The sequence below is a fragment of the Oreochromis aureus genome, linkage group 22 (assembly GCF_013358895.1).
Source record: "Oreochromis aureus strain Israel breed Guangdong linkage group 22, ZZ_aureus, whole genome shotgun sequence".
Lineage (NCBI taxonomy): Eukaryota > Metazoa > Chordata > Actinopteri > Cichliformes > Cichlidae > Oreochromis > Oreochromis aureus.
The window spans coordinates 34363702-34374458 of NC_052962.1; the positions used below are offsets into that span (position 1 = coordinate 34363702).

General features: G+C 43.2%; 1 protein-coding gene across 1 annotated transcript in view; it reads left to right on the forward strand.

Annotated features, from left to right (window-relative positions):
- grin2da (glutamate receptor, ionotropic, N-methyl D-aspartate 2D, a) overlaps nucleotides 1–10523 on the forward strand; it is a 132411-nt gene extending 121888 nt beyond the window's left edge. Inside the window, exon 19 of the mRNA XM_039606139.1 lies at nucleotides 6215–10523. Within this exon, the coding sequence (XP_039462073.1) occupies nucleotides 6215–9391 (3177 nt within the window). The 3' untranslated portion in view covers nucleotides 9392–10523. The remainder of the gene's footprint in view (nucleotides 1–6214) is intronic.
- The last annotated feature ends 234 nt before the right edge of the window (nucleotides 10524–10757 follow it).

The window sequence follows — 10757 nt, forward strand, 5'->3', positions numbered from 1 at the left end:
AAATGTAAAATCATAGAAATTATGTAGAAGTAATAGAACATAATAAGGATATTTTCTCTAAAGATATTAGTTATTGTGTAATTTCAATGAATACTTTAATTTAATCATTAATTGAGAGATGTGTACCTTACATGCCCAATACAGAGCATTAAGTAAAGTTTGATTGATAGACTATGCAAAATAACACAGTACAGTGCAGAAGTCTTGAGTCACCCCTTATTGGAAATAAGTGCAGCAATTTATGTAAACATAACTGAGAATGTAGTATACAAGCCAAAGACAGTTTTTGTAGTCTAACCACTGAAAATCAGTATTTACGACTACCCTCATTTTTCAACACAGCCTGAACCCTTAGGCAAACTTTTTCTCCAGGCTTCTTGAAGGACATTCAAAGCCTTTTCCCCCTTTCTCTGTTAAGATGATACCACACTGTTTTAATGTTAATTTTGAGGTCTGAGTTGTGGAGAGACCAAACTGTAACTGATGGTGTTCCATTGTGTGTTTTTCTATCCAAGTATGATGTCATTGGCAGTGTGTTTGGGATCATTGTCATGCTGTCAAATGAAGCCGTTGTCAATCTGAGGGTTTCCAGATACTGTTGCATGGTGGATCAATATCTAATAGTCCTTTTTTGATTCATTGACAAGATCCAAAACCACTGACTGAAATGAACCCCCAAACCATTTTATGCTAGACATAACACTGGCTCATGTTTGAATTATGTGCTTTTTTTGTTTGAAAGGTTTATAGAATAGTGTTAAGTGACTTAACAAACAGAAAGAAGAAAAAAAACCTTTAAAATGGCCAGATACAAGGACTAGACTGAAAATGAGTGAAAAGGCAGCCAATATTAAAGTCTAGCATATTAAGGGTTGGTTCAAGGCTTTCACATAACAAGATTTAATCTTTGTTCACTCAGGGAACGCTTTGTTTGTTGCACTGATAGTTAGTCAGTTTTGAACTTTCCTGGTTCTAATTGTTTAGGTCAGCGGTCCCCAGCCTTTTTTGCGCCACAGACCGGTTTATGTCGGACAGTATTTTCACAGCCTTAAAAGTGTCGCGGATAAATACAACAAAATAAAACCAGTACCGGTACCAAAAAAAAGAAGATTCATTCATAACGCACGGGAAAAGACCCAGGGAAACCAAGTTAACGATAAAAAAAATAACGATAAAAAACTAAAAACCCTGAAAACCATAAATTTCACACTCGAGCCTCAACTCTCAAGGCCCAGTACCAAACGACTCATGGACCAGTACCAGCCCGGGGATGGGGACCGCTAGTTTAGGTAACCCTTTAATGTAATTACTGATCTGTCACTCTCGTTGTTGGTTTTCTTCAATCACTCATCTCAAAGTTGAGAAAAGTGAAAAAGTTTTCTGAGGACCCGCCCCCCTTGTGCTGTCAGTAGTGTTTTCATCTGTAATTGCTTGGATTTTTAGGAGACTGATATAGTACAGGATGTTCCTGAATATATTGTGGTAAACCATGTGTTTTTCATATGCTCAGACTGACGACTTATTTTTGCTTTGGAGTAGATCCCAGATGAAAAGACTTCAGTGAGGGACTTGCTCACTGTTTTGCTACTGAAATAATATGCATGAATTTAAAACCAAAGATGCTTAACGATGGTTTGCATAAGTATAGTTTATCCCTACCAGATGTAAAGAAAATGCTCAAAAGTCCCAGTAAGAGGTGAGAAATAAACACAAGAATGTTTTCATTCATTTTGAGCCACAGTGAAGCAGCTGATCGCACTGATTTGTGCACTCTCACATGAGAAGGGAGAACTAATCAGTGCAATTTGTTAAAAATTCACAAAAGTGTGCTCAAGGAGAACTGGTAAATGATTTCTGCAGGCCTTATGTTGTGACAGACTGAAAGGTGAAGAAATATTTGCTAATCTACCGTTCCTTTTTTTTGGCACAAACAACAAAATGAATATCCATCAGTGATTACAGCCTTGAGGTTCACTCAAAAGAGAGAGAAGGTTAATAGACTGTTTTCAGACACAATCAAGATGTGGACTGTGCAGAATTGGATACCAATATCAGGACTTTTTTTCTTGCACTCAGCAGGGACAAGAGCAGACAGCCAAAAACAGGAACATCAGCAGTCTTTATCCTTGGCATTGTTCCAAGGTTAACCCAAAGGTCCAGGGCAGAGTGATCACTTAGCTGTTGCACATCTATTTTCTTTTACTGCCAGTACAGTTTCTGCAAGTTCAGCTTGGGGTCATGGAAATATTTAGTGCATATGTTGCAGTGAAAAACAGATGAAACAAGAAGAAAGTGATGAGAGAAGAAATGACTAGAAAGATGAGAACTGGGAGAAAATAAGAGGTATCAAAAGGGATGAAAAGGGGATGGATAGTGTAGTGGGAGGGAGGAAGTGAGGACAAGTGGAAAGGTAAGGGAGGAGAACTTTGAGATAAGAAAAGAGTTGGCTGAGGAGACAGCTGGAGGTTTGGATGGTGGAGGTAGTGGAGCATAACAGGAGTTGGAGGGGGATGCCGGAAGGAGGTGGAGGAGGAAAAGAAAACACAGGGACAGATAGGAGGAGGAATGACAGAGGTGAGGTGGAGGGGAGGGTGAGACTGTTGAAGTGCGAAGCAGGCTTCATCGAGCACTGCAGAGATATTCTTATTTGTCAGAAGATGCTGTGATGCCTGATGTGTACCTGTGGCTGTAACTCTAATACCACCATGTTGGCAGGAAAACAAAAGATTGATTTATTACCTCCTCCTGTGAGACAATGCAGCAGAAATGGCTAATTTACACAGATGGGAACATTATTTCTGACATTTTGGATCCAGCATACTGTGTGAGTAGGCTACTCAAGTGCCACTAGAGTCTGACTCTACTTTCATTTGCTTTTCCACTGTATAGTACACAGTCTTGTACTGTAGATTTAGTGACACAAATGTAGATTTGTAGGTCTGTGATACAACAGATTAGAGCTTATTTAGAAAGTGTAATAAAGGGAAGGTCGAGATTTGATCATCACAGTCGTGCATTGCACTGATTATGCACACCTGACTTTAAGGAATTTAACCTAATTAAATTCAATGTTTATCTTTTTTTCTCTTAGACATATATATTTATTAATGTGGATTGTTTTATTGATTTGCCTGATTTTGGTGAGATCTGCTGATGCGAGAAGTCTCCTTTGTGTTTAATACAGTGGAACTAAAAAGCCCGGCCTTGTGGTACCAGAAAAAAATTATAATGAAAGGAAAAACTCAGCAGCACTGTTTCTTTCCAGAAGTCATGACTCAGACACAAAAACACCCACAGATCTTGTTGTTGCAGATTTTGTAGGAACTATTTTCTTCCTTCTTCATCTCCATCCACCAACCAAAGGAAGTGTGCAGGTAGCTAGCAGCTGATCTAAGCTTAAGGGTACCCCAGTAATAAGGGAGTACACTCTGGCAGAAAGAAATACTTCAGATTAAATGTTTCTATAAACTAGAGGGAAAAGACTGTTCCTTTAATGTGCATGTATCACACACACATTAACTATGGTTAAGTGTACTGCCTGGAGTGATCATTTAGGAGACATGACACATAATGATCCAACTGCTTGCTGAGAATTCAGCAGACAATTGTCTCACATAGACACAGTCATATATTACATGGAATTTGTACTGGGGAGATGGAAGGGTAAAGATGCTTCAGTATCTGTTTTTAGTGATTCCTGACATTTTTATTCTCTCTGGTAGCTCTGTCAGGTAATATGTATATACAAGTGGCTTATCTGTTAGTCCTGTGTGTAATGATATGAGAATGAAGTGTCATTTTCTGTATGCACTTATATTTGTATTTACCATCTTGGTGAAAATCTATTGTGTTCTTTGCAGTCTTTGACATCCATGCACGTATTCCTTGTTGGGCTTGCTGTCGGATCCTTTGGAGTGCAGGTTAACCTTCAGTGCATGTTAACCTTCGTTCAAACAGTCAGAACGTTTCAGGATTTTTTTCTTACCTGAGAAAACTCTAGTCTCTAGATCTCTAGATCTTAAGAATAAAATAATCCCTTAGATGTAGAAGTCAGTACCCTAGGCCCAGTTAGCTTCTATCTCCCGTGCTATATCCAATGCTTGCTGCAAAGTCTTTGCAGCTGGCCTGATTTAACCCAATCAGAGACTCCCAAGTTTCAATTTCACAGTGTACTGCGCCCCATGCTCTGGAGACTGTGATAGCACTTCTGCCACTAGGATTGCTGATTCATGGGTCCAGAAGGGCCATTATTACAGTCCCTCCATCAGATCTGGGTTTGGGTGAGGAGCGGAGATTCACAGGAAGTTCCACACATTTTATCATTAAGATGTGGCAGATATTGGTAGATCATATAAATCATTTTCACATGTGAGGAATGATGGAGTTGTTTTTTTTTTTCCCCTTTCTTTTTTTGATTTACATAGCCATTTAGTAGTGCTAATGGATTACCATCTGTCTACAGTAAGCTGTAACAACACAAAGGCAGGAGAGAAAGAGCACCCAGACACAGCAGAGATGGAGTTGCTCACCTAAGACAAAGTTAGAATTGATTACTCCTGTTTGGGATTTAGAATTGCAAAAGTTTTAAAATGTTTAAAAATGTCATGATGCGCCAATAATTTACCCATCAGCCTGACTCACTCTCATCATGTGTTATTCATAAGTTTTGCTGAAAGGTTGCTGAAGAGATGGAAAATACTTGACTGGTGATTTTAAAGTGCTCTCTCCAGTTTGGAGTAGTTCATTAAAACCAAGTAAGAACAATCTTTATTAATTTTTTTTCTGCTCAAGTGACAGAAAACAACAACAGCAGTACATTTGAAAGTGAGCCTTTCTGTCCTGATATATTATAGTTAGAATGAAAAGTAGTCCAAAATATTTAGTATGAGAAAAAAATATCAAGATTTAATTTTATATCCATGTTTTATAAGTACAAAAAAAATCTTTCTTTCTTGTTTTCTGGACAGTTTTTTTTTTTTTTTTTTATACAATAACATGGCAGAAAAGTGCAATCCACATAAAGTTTCAGAAGCAGAATTGTGTTTGTTGCCACTGAAATCTCCTTTAGTTAAGATCAAAGAAAATATTTTAATCTTAATTTGTGCATTGGGAAAATAAGCAGTGTGGACACACGTAGCTTGTCTTTAGTTTCAGTTAAGTAACCAAACTGGCAGCTGGAAAGAAGAGCGGTTCAGTCCGGTTAAATGAAGCTTCAATCACCATTTGTTTTATTTTCACAATGACAAAATAGTTTGTGTTGCTTCTGCTCTCCCCTTTGTTTTGACTCCTCTCCAGAAGCTGGATACGACTTGCACATAGTGCTCTCTTCAATTGATTTTCACAGTGCTTTTAGAGAAAATATTGTCCTGTTCCAACTGAGTGACACTTTGTTTGCTGAAAGCTTTGTTTGGTTTCATAGTGGGAAAATTGACAATCCCAGAAGCCTGGTAAACTCAGTCCAAAGTTGTGTTTGTTTTTTACCCCCAAACTCATTAATATTTAATGGTCAGTACTCCTTGACTACTCCCTTCAGATGAAATATGACTGCGCAGAAAACAATAGGTAGTTGGAAACCACCTACAGCAAATTCCCACCATTCTGAGATAAAGGAAAATTTGTTATTTACAGAATAGAATCCATTTATTTTGAACCTGCTAAGCTACGGGGTCTGTGTTCTCAGTCTGAATAATATTCTGGTAAAAAGTTACAACGCAACCAATTTTAGCTTGTGCTCTGTGAGGTATCTGTAGCAGTTGCCTGAAAGAGACCTACTTTATAACACCATACAGTATCTCATTAACACTATTATTCTATTTTTATGGTCTGTAACGATACATTTACCATGAACAGAGGTCTGTTTTTAAAAATGCGTCTTTCACACTTGTCGAATATACAAAAACACATTGTTTAGTGTCAGTTACTCTTTTGCAGGAAAATGGGTTTCAAAAGGATCTTGATTTTTAGAATGCTAGTAAAGGTTGAACTGATGGTCCTGCTGTACTGTATTTCATCCTTACACAGTCTTCTGTGGGTAGCTTTCATATGGTTTGTAAAGATATCAGATCAAAGCTGCTCTGTGGGTTTCCTTTTCAAAATTGGGGATGTCAGGCTCTCTGTGTCTTTCTGTCTCTGACACATAGACACACAGTTCTTTCTTATCATACTTGACAGCCTGCTGGTCTAATTACAATCTCTCTGTTATCTCTCCACCCAGGGGATGTACAGTTGCTGCCAGTTTGAGGATGAGACAACACCGGGAGGGAGCAAAAGCTCTTTGCCCCAGTATCACACCGTGACCAACATGCCTAGTGCACCCCAACAACACCTTGTTACAGCCACAGTAAACAACACAACTGCCATTGCCATGGTGCAGCAGCAACAGCCGCAGAAGCACCACCAACAGCAACCGGGGCAGACCTATACCACTATGTTACCTGGGTCTCCGCCAACTGCCGGACACTCAGCAATGGCTCTTGGTCCCTCAACTAGCCCCTTACTAGAGGGCCCCATGCCTTGCTCCACTTTCTTGCCTCGACATGACCGCAGACTGGCTGTGGTTGATCGCTGGAACAGGCCAAAGCCAGAAAAGGTTGTGAGCACAGGCAGTTCTGGAGGAGTTGGTGTTGGAGGGATAGCTGGTGGGATCACTGAACTACAGGCCCAGCAGCAGTATCAACAGAACCTTGGGCAGCACTGGAGCCTGCAAGGAGGAGTTGCAGGTGGAGCAGGGGGAGTAGGTGATACAGGACTAGATGAATATAAGCGCTACTATGGTCCTATTGATCCAGAGGGGCTAGGATCTAACTCAGACCAACAGGCAGGGGGCCCCCAGCAGACTCCCAAAGCCAATTCTCGAGGCCCCAAGGCCTCAGGTATGCCAAGGCTACCTCCTAAAGGCTCCCAACAAGGCCCGGGGCACCTAATCTCCAAGCCTCCTCCACCAATCCCATCTTCTCCACGAAGGCCTCCCTTCTGGCGACGAGGCAGCTTAGCTCAGACAAGGAGAAAAGGCTCAGGAGGTCCCCTGTATGAGAACATCCTCCCTCTGGGGAGGCGAGGAGGTGGGCGATACGGAGCAAGTGATGGAGGTGGAAGAAGAGGACGTCGTCCCCCTCCACCTCCTCCTCTTCCTGCCCCTCTTTCTTCTCCAACACACACCCCTACCACTCCCTCGTCCCCATGCCGTTTCTACTCGTCTTGTTCCAGTGCCTCGTCTTCTTCCTCTTCTTCCACATCATCCTCATCCTCTTCTTCATCCTCAGTGTCACTTTCCCGTTCAAACTCACCTTCTTCTTGCTCAAGTGACAGCTCCTACAACTCCTCGCTTAGTTTTCGGTATCGAGCAGGTGATCGGGATTTTATCGTAGATGACGAATATGACTCGGATCTCCTTACAGAGGAGTCCAGCCTCCTTCTTGGGAGGAGGAAAATTCGATCACGCCGAATGTCATCGCGCTCACTGCCGTGCAGCCCGCCACCTCCACCAGTACCACCACGCAAACCACGGCCCCAAAGAGATTATGGCAGAGAGAGGACCGGCAGCCAACTGGCCCAGTTACAGGAGTGGTGGGCATCATGGGGTGACAGAGACCGAGGGAGGAGTGGAGCAACAAGTCGAGGAGAAGGAGGAGTGGTTAGAGAGGAGAAGAGACACCACAAAGAGAGGGAGCGTGAAAAAAAGAGAAGGAAGAAAGGTCGAAAGAAGAAGAAGAGGGAGGAGAGAGAGAGAGAAAGGGAGCGAAAGCGGCGCAAAGCAAAGAAAAAGAGGAAGAAAGATGATAAGATGAGGAAGAGAGATCGGAAAAGGTCAGAGCAGGAAGGAGGGGATCCTGAAAAAAGAGAGGAACTCAAATCAGGAACACCAGACTTCCCATCTTACCCAGCACTGAGGCGAGAGTCCTTTCGGAAAAAAAGTGAGAGCTCAGTGAGAAGTTACGGATGGAACATCCCAGGTGAAGATGAGCGAAAAGAAAGAGAAGAGAAAACCAGGGATGATGGGGAAGACAGCAGAGGAAAGGAAAGACACCACCGGCGAAGAAACAGCAAGCACTATCACAGCTCGAGCAGCAAGCCTTCTACATCAGTCAAGTTCTGGGGAGGGGGCAACCCATCCTCTGATGCCATTCCATCTGCCTTCCTGCCCTTGTTGCCTGTCTCTTCTAAAAGGAGGAAGAGTAAAAGTTCAGACAGGGATGCTCTAGGAGTAGAAGGAGAGAGGAGGCCGTTGTTGGGACGGAATGAAAGAGCGGAGGTGCACTCCAAGGAGGGGCTGTCCTTCCATGAGTGGGAATCTGAAGTGGATGATGAAGAAGAAGATTCGGAGCGCGACAGGAGGAAAGCAGAGCATGTGAAGAGGCGTGGAGGAGGAAGGACAATTTCTGATGATGAGCGTGAACGTGATAAGGTAGTTGGGATATATTCTGATGATGACGGTTCTTCTGGGGAGTTTGGGAAATTCGAGAGGTACTGGGAAGATCACGAAGGTAGAGCAGTGGGAGGGATTGGAGGGGGAGGTTGGTTTTTCAGTACCTATCCTTCCCGGGAAAAAGCTGGCAGCATCAACAGCAGAGATGACCTGTTCCTGGAGCGAGGAGAGAGGTGGGGAACAGCGGAGAGTGGCTGGGGATCAGGTGGAGGTGGAGGTGGGGGAGGAGAGCGAGCAGAGCGAGGGTGGGGATCAGGTTCGCACTGGCCCCCACCTCCTCTCACGCCACCTCCTCCTCGACGATACTGGTCAGTGGATAAGCTCCACATACAGGATGAGAAGAGGAGTAAGCGCAAGTCAAAGGATAAGGGAAGAGGGCACGCTGCTTGTTCCTCCTGTCACTCCCCGAGACACCACCCACACTCCCATTCCTCCAAATGGGCTCGCGTAACTTCACGAAGCCAGGAAGAGCTTTACCACCACTGCCAGAGTTTTAGTGGCCCCATGAAGCCGAAACATGACTCTTCATCTTCGTCCAAACCCGATCGGTCACAGAATCCATCAAAATCTGGCAGCCAGTCAAACCTCAGTATCCAGCAGCGCACACAGAGAACAGATAGGGATCGAGATCGAGGAAGACAGGCTTCCCCTCCTCCAGCACTTATCCCTAACTTGCCGCCTCCGCTCCCTGCCCTTCCAGCTCCACCATCCTCATCTCATTCTATACATGTTCCTCCACCTACTCCTTCCTCTTCTGTATCTTCTCCTTCTGTGGTCTCATCAACACCAGGGGCACCCCAAGCCTCGTCCATGGCTTCGGCAAGTGCCAAACTGCAGTACCAGAGATTGCGCTCTGTACCACAGCCCCAGAGATTTCCTCAGTCCCCTCATTTACCCCTCAAAACCAAGAGCCTTTGCTCCCGAAGGGGCTCTGCCCATTTCTCCAGCGTGGAGAGTGAGGTCTGAAGTTCAACAAGGTATCAAAAGTCATAAGAGAGAGCCCTTCGAGGCTAAAGCGGTTGAACTGGATTTGAATCTGCCCAGCAGCAAACATGCTGCCAAGCCAAGTCAGTACAGCGTACGCACTGAGCCCTTTCCTAAAGTTCTGCACAAATAAACAAACCAGAAAGCCAAACAAACCCAATGGGGTAGGTCTAAGGAAAACATGAGCAATCTCTTGTTACTTCCTTTTATTCCTCTCAGTATGTGAAAGACTACAACCACAGCAACAACTTGCATTCTAAAGTAAGTTAACCAAGACACCGAAAGCAAATCAAACATCAAAAGTGTTACAAACGAAAGAGAATCCTTTGCTCTAGAAAGTAAAGGGCTTTGGATGTTGAAGCAGAGCAGTAGTTTGTATTCACAGGATTCTTAATGCTTACTGAGGGCTCAGGAACTTTGTAGTACTGTATACCTGCTGCTCTCGGAAGCCTTTAAAACAGAACACTTTCTTGCTTTTTGTTTTTGTGTTTTCTTTTTTTTTTTCTTACACAAATCGCTTACCCCCTATTTCCCTATTTTTCTTTGTCCTTAACAAACTGTTTACACCCCCGCAGAACTGTGACGCCCGTTTGAGGCACCTTTGTTGTGTATGATCAATACCTTCTTGCTTAGAAGAAGAGGAGGGTGGTAACCACCTTGTCTTCTCCGGTGTCCGCTGTTTTTCTTTAGTTTACACCACCGCCCCCTTCCCCCAACGTATTCTACCCCCTTTATTTTTATTTATTTTTTTGTTCTGTTCTTTCAATTTGTTTTTCTATTCCTTTCCCACCTTATTCACATGTCTACCTTGTCATCTCTCCTGTCATCTCCTCTCCTGTCCTCCCCTCTTGGCTCTTCTCCTTGATGTGATTATTCTGTGTGTCTGTGCTTTTCTGTGTTTGTATTTTTGACAACAGGGTAAGTCAACTGTGACTGATATTCTACTGGCTTAATGAAAAGCTGAGTGCCAAACTTAAGTAGAGCTCAACATCAATCTGTACAACGTTAGCAGCTGTGTTTCCTTTTATCTTGCAGAGTATTCCATCATCTCCAAAATATGCACACATGCTAACACACACACACACACACACACACACACACACACACACACACACACACACACACACACAAGCCCGTTCAGCTATCTTAGTGAGGACCTTCATTGACATAATGGTTTTCCTAGCCCCTTACCCTAACCCTAACCATTAAAAATTAATGCCTAACCCTAACCCTTACCCTAAACCTAACCATAACCTAATTGTAACCCTGACACTAAAACCACACTTTGAGCCTCAAAAAGGCCTTCAAACTTGTGAGGACCGGTGAGTGTGTCCTCACAAGTGACTGT